Source organism: Leuciscus leuciscus, assembly GCF_965113295.1.
Source record: "Leuciscus leuciscus genome assembly, chromosome: 16".
Taxonomy (NCBI): domain Eukaryota; kingdom Metazoa; phylum Chordata; class Actinopteri; order Cypriniformes; family Leuciscidae; genus Leuciscus; species Leuciscus leuciscus.
This window is the reverse complement of record NC_138740.1, coordinates 19,851,808-19,867,522: the sequence shown is the minus strand read 5'-3', so window position 1 is coordinate 19,867,522 and position 15,715 is coordinate 19,851,808. Positions and strand designations below refer to the sequence as shown.

General features: G+C 38.1%; 1 protein-coding gene across 1 annotated transcript; it reads left to right on the top strand.

Moving 5' to 3' along the window:
* Positions 1 to 738: 738 nt before the first annotated feature.
* pygma (phosphorylase, glycogen, muscle A) lies at positions 739 to 13,776 on the top strand. Its single transcript, XM_082140938.1, has 20 exons — positions 739 to 1,140; positions 3,639 to 3,740; positions 3,823 to 3,901; positions 4,096 to 4,199; positions 4,395 to 4,526; positions 4,609 to 4,720; positions 6,225 to 6,307; positions 6,569 to 6,712; positions 6,851 to 6,943; positions 7,262 to 7,408; positions 8,168 to 8,331; positions 8,592 to 8,706; positions 8,855 to 8,956; positions 9,050 to 9,197; positions 9,786 to 9,844; positions 9,970 to 10,111; positions 10,555 to 10,762; positions 10,889 to 11,023; positions 11,470 to 11,536; positions 11,628 to 13,776. The coding sequence occupies exons 1-20, from the start codon at positions 898 to 900 to the stop codon at positions 11,775 to 11,777; spliced, it is 2,529 nt and encodes an 842-aa protein (XP_081997064.1). The 5' UTR covers positions 739 to 897; the 3' UTR covers positions 11,778 to 13,776.
* The last annotated feature ends 1,939 nt before the right edge of the window (positions 13,777 to 15,715 follow it).

Sequence of the window (15,715 nt, the reverse complement as noted above, 5' to 3'; positions counted from 1 at the left end):
TTAACAGTTGTGTTGGCTCCCCTCAGTGGCCACATATTGTCATATACTTTAATCTCTCACTACTGAAGTTTGTATTGACCAAAATGTAAAAAAACTTGCTTTATTGAAATTGAAAAACAAATAAAGTAGGCTAACATAATGCTTAATGTCTCATTTGGTAACTTTTTTTTTTTTTTTTTTTACAGTGTTTCAAAGTTAAAACCTAAACCTGATGGAATAAGAATAAATGAGTGGTGTTTAATTAGGAATAAAATTGGACTAGGATTGTGATTTAGGATATTAAAATATTTGCACAAAAAAAAAAAAAAATTCCACTGCTTGTACTGCCTAATATTTATCTTAAATGTAAGTGTACATTTAGATTATGTTCAGTGCAATGTAAATTAGGAAGATATCTATTAATAACTGATTGTTTAATTGTTTATTTTGTGTTTTAGATTAAGAATTCATGTGTGGTGCTGTATCCAGATGCTGTGGTGCTCAGCTGTTATATCGAACTATGTGAGCCGCATGCCGTTTAAATATCATGGCCTTTGAGCTGGGTCATTGCAGCTATTAATGTCTTGTGCTCCATGAGTTCTGCACACTCAAGCTATTGTATACGAGTTGCTGTTCAACTCAAAATACTGCTATTTATCAATAGGCTAATTTACACTTCTATTGTGCATAGTATTTAACAGCTGCGTTAAAAACAAAACACCGTCTCTTCTTGTTCAAAAAGCGTAAACTTAGATTGAAAACGTAATTGGATGATGGCTACGCGCCGACCCCGCCCGCTAATTAATATTCATGAGGGAGACTTTAAATAAGGAGAGCCGTGAACGAGGCATGGGTGCTGTTGCGTGCGGTCTTGTGTTTTACACTCATACCTGATCCGAAGACGAGACTGCTGTCACCATGTCCAAACCACTGTCAGACCACGACAGGAAGAAGCAGATTTCTGTGAAGGGGCTCGCCGGTGTGGAGAATGTGTCGGACTTAAAGAAAAACTTTAATCGTCATTTGCATTTCACGCTGGTAAAGGACAGGAACGTATCCACCAAACGGGATTATTACTTTGCGCTCGCGCACACAGTCAGAGACCACTTGGTAGGCAGATGGATCAGAACACAGCAGCATTATTACGAGAAAGACCCCAAAGTAAGTTCATGCATGTCGAGAGTGTACCAAAGCAAAAGCAAGTCCATGCATGACACTACTGCACCAAAACCAAAGATTTGTAAGCAATTAATAACTCCATCCGTCAGTGCATCTCTAATAACATGGCATCTGTGCAGGGGCGATGCCCTGCTTGACCACAGCATTGTTGACCTTTTCTGACCCCTTCTTGAGAGCTCTTCAGGATCAGCAGCACCCTCTGCTAAATATAATCAGGATTCACTTATAGATTAAAAGCAAAGTGCAAAAGTAACACATCTTTGGTAGTCTAATGTAATTTCTGCTAATGAATATTTTAGCTGATCAATAGCATGATCTGTACATTAGCACAAAAAGTGCATCTCCAGATTAATGCATCCTGTCATGTGCATGCATAAAGCATCTTGATTTATATTAAACACCTATATTTATATAATATTTTATCTGATTTACAGCTTATTATACTTCATTGAAAGGTTACTAGAGGGACCTTTTGTAAATATTAAAAAGATCAAGCAGCAGTAAAAGTATAACAAGAATGTGTCAGTACTCAAGGCATCAAAATCTGAATCGGATGACAGGAGATGAAACCACAGCTCAGCATCCCTGACCTTTTCCTCTCCAGTGTAGCTCGAAATCCCTGGATGGAATTGGTGTCTAGGATATAAAGGTCAAAAGTTGCTCCCTAAAAGAAAGGTCACTGTAGAAACCTATATGGGAAGAGGTGTGTAATTGAGCCTCATAATAAATCAGAGTTATAAAGACTATACAAACTTTTTACAGGAAAAATACCATAAATAAAAAATGACATGAACTTCTTTAGAGAGTTATTTTCTGCTCCTGCTCCTCAAACATTAGAGCTCCAGTGAGGCTCATGACTGTTTCCGTGAAAATGTGATTGTGGAAGTGATGTGAGAAACCTTGTCTAAGAAACCAGTTTCATGAGTTCAAAGCTTTTGGATGCTAAGAAACTGCTGGTGTGGGCAGAAGTTTGTGGTTTACCTGGACATTGCCATCTGTTTCATAGTTTTTAACATCATTAAAAACTTGCACAACACGCTGGTCTGCACTCAGAACTTCTTCATTAGCTGCTTTACAGAATAATATTACATACTCTGTAACCTTTTCTGCTGACCTCACTGCTGGTTATTTTTGCTGGAGTCAAAATGCCACTGTTATATAACACCACTGACCTTCCCCAATCTCTGACTAGTCTGTTTCAGCCCGTCGTGCCACCACACACCCACTCTCACCTCCACTGTCTCTTTCTCTCACTTGCTTTTCATACCCAACACCAAAGGAAGGCCTAAAATGTCAAAGGCTACAACAGGGATGGTATCGGATTGCCATGTGTTAAATTATCCCTCTGCCAGAAAGCATTAAAATAGTCCTTAATAAAGTCTAAAAATAGTGCCCAGGCGGAGGATGATCCATGGAGAACTTGGTAACCCCAAATCAATATATTGACATTACCATTACGTAAGCAATTTCATGTTCCTTAAATATATTTATATAAAGAAATATTAACACTACAGTAAGGTTTCATTTAACTTCACTAGTTAACATGAACTAACAATGAAGAATACTTCTACATCATTTATTAATATTTATTGATGTTAATTTCAACATTTAAAAAAAAAAAAAATGTATGCATAAGTTAAATGTACTACATGAACAAAAAATAAACCTTTATATTTTTTCTAACATTAAAGATTAATAAATGCTTAAAAAAATCATTGCTCAAAGTTCATGTCAGAGTTGTAAAGAGTATACCTGGAAACCATGGCTGATTAACAGTACTGATACCTTAGAGCAAAAACGACTCCATTACAAGTCACTCTTAAATGTCATACCGCCGGTTTCACAGACGAGGCTTAAGCCTAGTCCCAGACTAAAATGCATGTTTGAGCTGTTTCACCGGCTGCTTGTTCTCGTATATGAAGCACGGTTCAGCAACTACCTGCCAATGCACTTCACGTAAAGTAGCCTTGTTGACTAGTTTGGGTGAGTAAGGGCAAAATGCACAAGAAATAGTACCTTCAATACCCTGTAGATGGCGACTTCTTTAGTAGCAGAAATAAACTGCTGCAGAAAAAGTTAGGTGCCATGCAAAATGTAACAAATTATTGCATTTCTTATCGCAAATGAATTTCGTATGCTGCTCAAAATTCATTGGCCGACTGCATCCATGTTTTTTGAGATGCGTGAATGTCCTCATAGACAATCCGTGGCACCTTGGACAAAGACACCGCATACCAGTTATGAGCCATTACATACTTTTGTTCACTGTAGCACCACCATCAGGCCACTTGGGGCGAGCCTCGATGATGTTAGACGGGTTTGGACTTGCGGTCTGGTCTGCCTGATCACTTTTAGCTGATCCTTGGAAATTCTAACAATTACAATAGGGTTTCACCACTACGCGCTTTAACCCCTAATAATAAACACAAACAATGAATGACTCCTGACTAACTCTGTTTTAACCTTCTTGTGTCTGTTAGCGTGTATATTACCTTTCCCTGGAGTTCTACATGGGCCGTACCTTGCAGAACACTATGGTGAACCTGGCCCTGGAGAACGCTTGTGATGAAGCCACATATCAGGTAAGACAACACAACGAAGCCAGTGTATTGCTTTAGATTATTGTTTTGAAACCAATTAATGATTACACACCTTGTTCCACAGCTGGGTCTGGACATGGAAGAGCTGCAGGAGATGGAGGAAGATGCTGGACTGGGAAATGGAGGCCTTGGCCGTCTTGCTGGTGAGTAATCTGACCTTAGGTTTGAAAGAGAAACCATCATTCTAAGTATATGGATTTTTTCAACTTTGCACAAGAAAGTCAGAGAATAGTGGAACAGCCTGATTTTGAAACTTTCAAAGCTAAAGAACCTTTCTCAAGCATGATAAATCTGTTTCTGAAAAGTCGCCCTTGGTCTCTCTCTCTTTGTCTGTTAGCTTGCTTTCTGGACTCTATGGCCTCTCTTGGCCTGGCTGCCTACGGTTACGGAATTCGCTATGAATTTGGTATCTTCAACCAGAAAATCAGCAATGGCTGGCAGGTAGTTTAAATGACCTTTAATAGTTTGACTTGATTTGAAAAACAAAAAGAAAAGATAAACAAACCCCAATGAATTAATGGAGCTTGCTATTTCTAACATTTTTTTTTCCAGTTTTAAACATGCATAAATATTACTTAATTAAACATGTTTACTCTGCACATATCTTGAAATCCGTATAATACCAATGATGGACAGGTTGAAGAGGCAGACGACTGGCTCCGCTATGGTAACCCATGGGAGAAAGCCCGTCCAGAATATATGCGTCCCGTGCACTTTTTTGGTAGGACAGAGCATCACCCAGATGGAGTGAAATGGGTTGATACTCAGGTATAGCATCACCATTCATTAAGCTGTACGTTTGTGTGTATTGATACTATATTTATAAACCCCTTTTATATTGTTTACCCAGGTTGTCTTGGCTTTGCCCTACGACACCCCTGTACCAGGATACAGAAACAACATCGTAAACACCATGAGGCTGTGGTCTGCTAAAGCCCCATGCGATTTCAACCTGAAAGACTGTGAGTGCCAGTGACAGTTATCGTACATGCTGAAAACACCAGCCTAGACCATACTAACCAGCATACTAAGGCCCAATATACTTCAAGCGTAATTGAAGAACGAACAAGTATGAGGTCATTTCCTACAAAATCAGGCCAAAACTAAGTTAGTTTGGAGCTTGTTTTGGGGATTTTGAAACTACTTGCCAAAGTGAACTTCCCGCAAAAGTTCACTTTTAAACACCTTTAAAACTACCACTGGTTCGTGGCGATGATGTAATAGCAGAGATGGTCTTATTATTGGGAGATACGTGGCTCTACCATTGGAGAAAGCGTTACGGCTAACTTGGATCACGTGTGCCTTAATAACCAATCACATTACAGCCTTGACGTCATTTAGTTTCGTTAAGAGTTGCGTCACTGTCAGTCAGTCACTGTTTGTGGATACCATATAAATTAATGTAAACTGAATCCTACCTGTCACGCAGTTGTTTGTGACTTCTCTTGTAAAACAGCATTTTTTTCTCGCTATCTCACGACCAATTCGTACGAATTCGTACAAATGATAAAAAGTTGGCTAATTCGTACTAATTCGTACGACCTCACTCGTACGAATTTGTACGAATTGTCTAAACCCACGTGATGGGTAGGTTTAGGGGCGGGGTCAGGGGTAGGTCATTCGTATGAATTCATACGAATTGGCCAATTCGTAAAATATGTACGATTTTGCAAAAATCGTACTAATTCGTACGAGTCAGGTCGAATGAATTCGTACGAATAAGCCACTTCGTACAATTTTTACGTTTTCCCGTGAGATCGGGCTGGTAAACTCTAAAAATAGATAAGTAGCCTACAAAACAAATGTTTAAGAGCAAATATGTTGAAGATTGGCCGATAGGCCGTAGATTCGTTAAATGATAAGCCGTTTTCCCACAAAAGCCATTTTTTCAGTGTAGTGAAGGCTTTCTTCCATTGACATCCATTAAAAAAAATAGGCCTCTGGTCTCCTTCTCTGTACCGTAGCGTTAACAGGCGTAACGCTTGTAGGCTTGTAGGCTTGCCTTTAAGTAGCTTTGACGTAATAGTGTGGCTCTGAGGCTCTGCCATCTTTGATGTGGAAATCCTATCTGGTTCATTTCTTTTGTTCAGGTGGTTGAGGTCAAACATGAGTAAAAACATGAACACACTGCTTTATAGTAGAAATTGAAGTTGCAAATCTAATTTAAAGCGCCACTGACACTTTTTTCATGTTTAATACTGTAAAGATGTTTGATTTAAAGAAATCAATTGTACAAAATTCTATATAAATATATGTGGTGCTATATATATTTATATACCAAATAGACACACCTAAACAAGCTAATCTAGTTCTTACTAGGCATACTAGAAACTTCCAGGCAGGTGTGTTGAGGCAAGTTGGAGCTAAACTTTGCAGGACAGTGGCCCTCCAGGAGCAGGTTTGGATACCCCTGCCTTAAACCATTCAATCTGGACTCTGTCTTACATGTTCTCCTTCCATCCTCAGTTAATGTTGGTGGCTACATTCAGGCCGTGCTGGACAGGAACCTGGCTGAGAACATCTCTCGTGTGCTCTACCCGAATGACAACGTCAGTAAACACACAATAGGTCCTTAATTTAAAGGAAAAGTTCACCCAAAAATTAACATTCGGTCAATATTAAAATTTTGAGGAAGATGCTGTTTGCTTTTACAATGTATGAAGACTGAGGCTTTCAAACTTTAAAAAGGGCCTCAAAAGCATCATAATACCATTCAATCTCTGGGTCAACTATTCCATTAAGGACAGCCATAGTTTTGACACAAGTGGTCTTTAAGCACCTGCCTGAAGCTTTCGGTCCCTGTCTTGTAGTTTTTTGAAGGTAAGGAGCTCAGATTGAAGCAGGAGTACTTTGTAGTGGCTGCGACTCTCCAAGACATCATCCGCCGCTTCAAGGTTTCCAAGTTCGGCTCCAGGGATATTGTGCGCACAGACTTCAACACTCTGCCTGACAAGGTCAGCTCCGTTCACCTATCTTATACATATATGAAGATCCTCTAAAGTCTCATGTGTCTTGACGTTTCTTTCAGCAGTGAAAGGTGTGGGTGTCACAGATCTGCTTTTCTTGATCTTCTTTTGTTTGACTGCTTTCAGGTGGCCATTCAGCTAAACGACACTCACCCTGCCTTAGCCATCCCTGAGCTGATGAGAGTGCTGGTTGATGAGGAAAAACTAACGTGGGAGAAGGTTTGAGATTTGTGAAGTTTTTTTTTTTTTTTTTTTCATCCCTTCAAGTTTCATACAGCACTAAAAGGCCACAGACTCATAACTCTAGAGGGCGACAGAGTGCAGACAATCTCAGATCTCAAAAATTATACTGAACAGTGAACAACACCATCATTACATTCACTATATATATTACTTTTAAAATGATATTTGTTTTGTTCCTTATTTATAGTTAACATTAAATAAAAGTGTTTTAAAATCCCAGGTTACTCTTGATATAAATGAAGTCTACTGGATAAGTTGTAAGCCAAACTGTGTAAACTCCCTCACTCTCTGCAGGCATGGGACATCTGCATTAGGACCTGTGCCTACACCAACCACACTGTGCTGCCTGAGGCTCTGGAACGCTGGCCTATTGACCTCTTCCAGTCCCTGCTGCCCCGGCACCTCGAGATCATCTACGAAATCAACCGCCGCCACATGGAGGTCCAGCTTCAACACAACACAAAACTATAACACACTTTTACACTACACCAGAGGGCCAAGATTTGGCCGTTAAAAAGTTTTGGGTCTGTAAGATTTTTAAGCAAATCTTTTAATGCTTTGATGTGTACTTGATCTAAAATACAGTTAAAACTATTATTGTGAAATATTGTTACAATTTAAAATAATTATTTTCTATTTCAATATATTTTAAAATGTAATTAATTCCTGTGATGGCAAAGCTGAATTTTCAGCATCATCACAGTGTCACATGATCCTTCAGAAATCATTTTAATATGCTGATTTGCTGCTCAAGAAAAACTAGTGCTGTCAAATCGATTAATCGCGATTAATCGTATCTAACATAAACGTTTGTGTTAATATAATAAATGTGTATGTACAGTATATTAGTATTTGCGTGAATAAATATATACATATTCTGTACATAAGCATATATACATATATATTTATATGTCACATACATATATTATATAAACACAAACGTTTGTTAGATGCGATTAATCACGATTCATCGATTTGACAGCACTAGTTTTCCACAATTATTTGATGAATAGAAAGTTCAAAAGAACAGCATTTTTGAAAATATTTTGTAACATGATAGAAGTCTTTACTGTCACGTCTGTTCAATTTAACGCATCCTTGGTTAATAAAAGTATTTCTTTCCTGCTGATAGATACCGTAACATCAAAAAGCGTGTTTTGTGAGCGTGTTGTATACAGAACAGTCTGTTTGTTGTTATAGCGCGTGGCCTCTCTTTACCCCGGTGATGTGGACCGTATGCGCCGCATGTCTCTCATTGAGGAGGATGGACAGAAGAGAGTCAACATGGCTCATTTGTGCATCGTTGGCTCTCATGCAGTCAACGGTGTGGCACGTATCCACTCCGACATCCTCAAAGCTACCATGTATGTATTCAAACACACATACAGACAAACCATGTTAATCACAGATCTTTACATACAATCTTAACTAACTTATGGTAAATTGTTGTTTTGAGATTGTGCAGTTTATACGGTTCACTAAACAGACTGAACAATTTGTTAATGAAATGTTTTTACAAATCACCCGGTCACAGTCGTTCTCAGTGAATAATTGACTTAAATTTCTACTAGTTTCTAACGACATGAGGGTGAGTAAATAATGACCCTATTCCTTTACTAAATAGATTCAAAGACTTCTTTGAGATGGATCCAAAAAAGTTCCAGAACAAAACCAATGGTATCACCCCTCGCCGTTGGTTGGTGATGTGCAACCCTGGTCTGGCTGAGGTCATTGCAGAGGTTGGTGAGCTTGTTGTTTATTAACATAACTGACTGCGACTGTGACAGCAGCTGTGTCTGCACTAATTGCACTTTTATATAATGTATAATGTCATGGTGTGATAGTCGTATTCTTGCTCTGACTCTCTTTGGCCTGCTCAAATCTTAGAGAATCGGAGAGGACTTCATTCGTGATCTGGATCAGCTGCAAAAGCTTCGTAATTTCGTCAACGATGAGGCTTTCATTCGAGATATCGCCAAAGTTAAACAGGTTAGAAATTATGAAAATGTGGACCATATGAACTACCCAGTGGGTTTTGGAATTTAAAATGGATTTTTTTCTTGATGTTCGCACCTCTTCCAGGAGAACAAGCTGAAGTTCGCTGTGCACCTGGAAGAGCACTACAAAGTAAAGATCAACCCCAACTCAATGTTTGACCTTCAGGTGAAGAGAATCCATGAGTATAAGAGGCAGCTGCTCAACTGTCTACACATTATCACTTTCTACAACCGTGAGTGGCTTCTGCACTTTAAAGGGATAGTTCACTCAAAAATGTAAAAACATCCTGTCATTTACTCCCTCTCAAGTTGTTCCAAACCTGTATACATTTCTTTGTTCTGCAAAGGAAGATATTTGGGAGAATGTTTGTAACCAAGCAGATGGGGTCCGAAATCTGCTTGGTTACAAACAATCTCCCAAATATCTTCCTTTGCAGAACAAAGAAATTACACAGGTTTGGAACAACTTGAGGGGGAGTTAATAATGACAGAATTTTCATTTTTGGGTGAACTATCCCTTTAACTCCTTCATGTCCCCTTCTCATTATCACTATCAGTCAGGTGTATTTTTTGGAAGAGAAAATAAACATACATAAAAATTATATTTTATATTATAAAATAAAATAAATTAAACATTTCCCCCTTTTTACTATTGCTTTTAGTCAGGGTTGTCTTCTCTGAGGAGACGTTTTTGACTTTTTTGTAAGAGAAAATAAGCATTAATTAATGAAAAAATATTTGACCCTTTACCACTATCACTATCAGTCAGGGGTGTTTTCTTTGAGGAGATATAAAATATATGAGTTATTTCTATTTTGCAGGTATCAGGAAAGAGCCTAACAAGCAGTGGACCCCAAGAACAATTATGATTGGAGGAAAGGTAATCTTACCATGTCAAGTGACTCCAATGCAGTCAGATTAGCATGAAGATGTTTGTTTAATTCTTTTGTCATATCTGAATTGTTCTGTTGTATGTGTTATAATGTTCTGCTCAATCTTTCCCAGGCTGCTCCAGGCTACCACACAGCTAAAATGATTATTCGTCTCATCACGGCTATTGGTGAGGTGGTAAACAATGACCCGGTGGTGGGCGACCGCCTCAAAGTCATTTTCCTGGAGAACTACAGAGTAACCCTTGCTGAGAAAGGTGCCAAATTACAACATTTGAAGTGTCTTGATATTATCCAGGGGCGCTGGAAGGTGTAAAGATGGAGTTATCATATAAATTAAATGTGCATTTTTCCACTGACAAAGACAGAAACCTCACAAATAACATTTCATGACACACTTTTCCATTTATAAAACACATACACGATCAATGTAATAGAGAATTTCAAATGTTTAAGTTATTGTATTTTATTTTTAATCATACCTTGATATTTTAATAATATAATTTAAGTTAATACTAAATGTGATTAATTAATAAAAAAATGAAAATAACATGCTGGTTAAAACATTGCAGCATTGTAACTCTACCTGCCCATCTTCGGTTCCTCACTTTAAAACTCATTCCAGCGCCACTTATACTGCCTTATATTCACCTGAAAGTGTGAGTCATGTGTTAATGAAGAATATCCTTGTTTTTGTCAGTGATCCCAGCATCTGACCTGTCCGAGCAGATCTCCACAGCCGGCACAGAAGCTTCTGGAACAGGTAACATGAAGTTCATGCTGAATGGAGCTCTGACCATCGGCACCATGGATGGAGCCAATGTGGAGATGGCAGAGGAAGCAGGAGATGACAATTTCTTTATTTTCGGCATGAGAGTGGAGGATGTCGAAGCCATGGATGCTAGAGGGTTTGGGAAAAAAATACTATTTTTAATACAAAATAAAATAAAAGTTAGAATTTTGTGATATAATAATAAGCACTCACACAGTGTATGTATGTACTGTATGTGACATGACCTCCTTCCATCTGGCAGATACAACGCATCCGAGTTCTACAATCGTATTCCAGAGCTGAAGCAAGCCATGGACCAGATCTCTGGAGGGTTCTTCAGCCCAAAACAGCCAGACCTCTTCAAGGATATCGTCAACATGCTGATGCACCATGATAGGTAGACAAATAGGAACAAGAAACATTCATGTACACATTACCACAAACACAGATAGTCAGTGAAAGAGACCATTTTTTTCCCCTGTTGTACAAGGAAAACATACAACTCCCAAGATAGGCATTATTTTTGACTGTAATTGAAAATTGTGCAGCCATCCATCCTGGAAACAAAATTCTTTCATTTTCCAAATGATTTGTATTTTCCTTCGTTTTAACAACTATACACAATATATATGGGGAGATAATTATAACTTATAACTAAAGGAACTACTGAACCTTACACATCATCTGCTGTTCATCTCACAGAGAGTTTATTTGAAGTCCGTTCAAAAAATCTTATATCTGGGTCTTTAAAGAAATAGACACCTTTTAATATAAATAATATGCTGCTGTAGAACATATTTTAACTACATTTGTATATCAATCATGTTTTGTTTTGCCGCACAGGTTCAAGGTGTTTGCTGACTATGAAGACTACATTAAATGCCAAGATAAAGTCAGTGCATTGTATAAGGTAAGTGTGCAAACTGTCTTTGTTGTTACATTGTCAAACAAATTGAGAAATTATGAACCTTGATCATTTATAAATATCCTCCTGTTGACAGAAACCTAAGGAATGGACCAAGAAAGTCATCCTCAACATCGCCGGTTCAGGCAAGTTCTCCAGCGACCGCACCATCTCCCAGTACGCCCGTGAGATCTGGGGTGTAGAGCCCAGTCTGGAGAAGATTGCTGCACCTGATGACCCAAATTAAACCAAGAACAACCTGTATGATCGAGCAACGCTAGATGCTCCCTCTTCATGAATCTTGCTCTTTATTCCTATGGCAACCCGAACGCAATCTGTCAATCTTCAATCTTAAATGTTCTGCCTCATTCACTTCACAAACAATCAATAACTTCAGCAAACTCAATGTTCAACAGGTAACATCTATATCAGCATTATTCAGCAAAAACCAGGGCTGTATTTCCCAAAAGCATCGTAGATCGTAGAAACTATTGGCATACATGGTCCATATGGCCGTGTTTACACCTGGTATTAAGATGTGTTTTGTTTGATCGGATAAGTAGACGAGGCAGACACATACCTGTTTACACCTGGTGTTTTAATCCCATCTCTTTTGTCCACTTTCAAGCACTTCTGTCCTGATTTTTCAATCAAATGGAAAAAAACTGAATGATGAAATTTAGCTAAATGAAATTTAGCTATGAACACGCCCGACGACAGAAAACACACGGAGTACAGCAGCTTTCATTTATGCTCTGTGAGTGCGTGTTATAAATCAGGAATGGTGAGAGAACATTGTGCTTGGTATGTTTTTCGTCTTCAAACCAAACTTGGGTCTCCAGCCAACAAAGTTTAAATCCTGCCTGGCTAGCGCGCTTCCCATAATGTTTATGCTTTAGGTCAGTAGATAGAGAGTAGTCTTTGCTACTGTTTGAACACATTCGACCACATTAGCGTTTACACTACGTAAGGAATCCAGTCGAATGCGTTTTCGACTACCTCTGGAAGTGGTCTAAAGTGGACAAGCTCAAAACATTTTAGGCCTCTTTTACACCTGTATTTAGCGTTGTCCACTTGTGAGCCGATCGACCAAAATGCATCTTAATACCAGGTGTAAACAGGGTTTATTATCTACATAGGCTCAGTTTTGGGGAAAGTTACTTTTAAAAGTAATGCATTACAGTATTGTGTTACTCCCTAAAAAGTAACTAGTTGTGTTAGTTACTTTTTTGGAAAGTAATGCATTACATTACTTTTGCGTTACTTTTTCTCTTTTTTTTTTTTATAACAACAAAAAAAGTTATTTTGAAACACAAATGTGATGTTTATTTAGATGAAAGTTCAGCCCCAAAGACATTGCTTAATAAAGTGAAATTAAATACATAAAGTATATTTGTATTCTTTAACATATTAATTATTGCAGGTTTGCATAATATTCTGAGTTTGCATTCGACTGTGTTTTTATTCATTTCGAGGTATACTAAATCTGTTTTTGTGCAAGTGAGTTGAGTAAATGCTTTCTCACAATTAGATTAGAACTACAATGACCATCATGTTCAGACAGCGCACACAACACCTCTGCACTTACTTATTTGAAAAAGGAACTCAAAGTAAAGATATTTTGTTGTAAATGTAAAAGTAATACGTTACTTTACTTATTACTTGGAAAAAAAGTAATCTGATTATGTAACTTACGTTACTTGTAATGTTACCCAAAACACTGTATAGGCTTAAGATGCTTTTGGGAAACGCTCTGAATTACATATTCAGAATGAGATGAGGAAAAATCACATCCAAGAAGGTTCTTGATGTTATATTTGGGTTTTGAAATTCAATAGATGTTTTTTTTCCCCCATCTAAACTGTTCAAACACTGCATACTTGGAAGGGGAAAAAAATCCAATTAACTCCAATCTCAAACACTGTTGCATTTGGCTGTTAGTTCTTAAAGGATTAGGAGCATGCTTAAAATGACAAGATTGTCAGTAATGTGTGTAAAATGGCTGGTGTAGGGGGTTACGGTTGCTTTTAAAGCGAGGCAGTAAGCAGTGCTCATATGTATGTGCATCTTCACTTCTAACACTTTTTGGATTGCGTAATGTGTAAAAGTCACACAAATCATGCACTTAAAAGTCTCTCTCATCAGCTGTTATTAATAATTATAACCAGCCATCCCAAATACAAGGCTTTTTTTCAATTATTGTTGTTAAAGAACAACAAAATGTGTAATAAATTACAAATAAACTGCTTGGTTCTGTTATTTATCTCACCAGTTTGCTAAGAATGAGAATAAGTGTTATGTAAACACACACTCGTTGACCCATTCATGCTGGGCACTTCAGTATTTACCCACGTGTGCGCAGTCTCTCACACACTCTTGCATACAAGCAATGTTTGAAATCAGGGGTCAGTTATGCTATGCACTGCCAATAAACAATCTATTTGACGTGCATTACTGTAATGGGTAACCAGATATGTCTAGAGCTTGGGTACACTGCCACGATTGCGTGAGGAATGCTAAATTCCCCCCATTGCACCTTCAACCTTGAGGTCATCTCACAAACTGGCAGGGGAACGCAAGAAACTGGCTTGATCTGTCACAGTGTGTTTCAAGCGAAGGTCTAAGCTGAGTTATTTGCTCTGGCAGCTGGTGTTGCTCTTCACTGGAGCGATTTGAAGATAAACGGGTCCTGACTTTCCATTCACACTGCAGAACGGGGGCCACTGGATTATCGCAGACGTCTGTTGCTTCACCTTACAACATTCTGTGCAAACATGTCTGTGGCTAGAATGACTGTGTAATGTCAGTTCCCCTCAAGTTAATGCAGGTGGAGTTCATCACATTAACTGTTAATAACTTCAATTTACATATATGTCAGCCTTATTCAGCAAAAACTGATGATTCAGGATTCTGGTCATTCTAAATCTATGCAACCACAAGGGCTGCGTCCGGAAAACTTATTGGCAGCTGACTTGTTGCCTCGATGACTTTGTTGGCAGCGTTTTTGTACAAAGGCACCTCAAGAAACTGATTTTGGACAGACTTCTGAGGCAGGGTAACGGTTTAATGATCTACAGCAAAGTAGAACGAGCTTTGCTGATAACTAAGTGAATATTTAATTACTACAATAGTCATTTCTCACTGGAAATTACATCAGTAGTGAATCATCAGAAATCACCATCTTTATTTTTTGACTTAACTGTCACAGAATGGAAAGCACAGGATTGTGGGATATCAAAGGTAGTGAAGAAAACAGCTATGCTGCCTTCAAAAATCGATCATTTACATTTAGCAGATGCTTTTATCCAAAGCGACTTACACTGCATTTCAAGGTACACATTTACATTCTTATCAGTTCTTGCTTTCCCTGGGAAATCAAACCCATGATCTTGGCATTGCAAGAGTCAATGCTCTACTGTTTGAACTACAGGAAAGCTCTCCTTCACAATGCCTTCATCTCCGATCAGATGAAGGGATCTCAGGAGACAGGAAGAGAAGCTAACATTGGATTCGGACGTGCCTTGATGCCTTTCTACTTTGGAAAGGTAGCATTTCTACACTTTGATACAAAATATTTGTTGTTGTATCATAAATGCATACACATCAATACTGGCCACTTTACCTTAGGGAACACATTCAGGAGCCATCTTAGGGACCCCCAAGGGAAATTTGAGAATACATCTTGTCAGGGTTCTGTCACTTCTGTCTAGTCTATTTCTTGGTTTAAAGTCACGTCAAGTCAAGTCAAGTCAAATCAAATCAAGTCAAGTCAAGTCAAGTCAAGTCAAGTCAAGTCAAGTCAAGTCAAGTCTCCCCCTCCTGGTAGTTTTTGTTTGTGTTTTTAATTAAATAAAAGCCAATCAACTCTGCACCCGTGTCATCGCTCCTTTCACCACCTCCAAACCTGACAAAATTTACTTTCAATGTACGTTCAGTATTATTTTTTATTTTTTATATAGAGTTATTTCCTTGCCACTGTTGTAGCTTGCTCACTATAGTCACAGCACTGTGGAACTGCTTTGGAACAATATTTAATATTTAAAGTGAAATACTTATATTCTAATATAGGATTAGGACATATTTACTGTTGACATACAAAGTTTTAAAATATATATATTAAACATTTTAATAAAATAAATATATATCATTCTATATTTCTTAATAATTGTTATATACATTACCTTT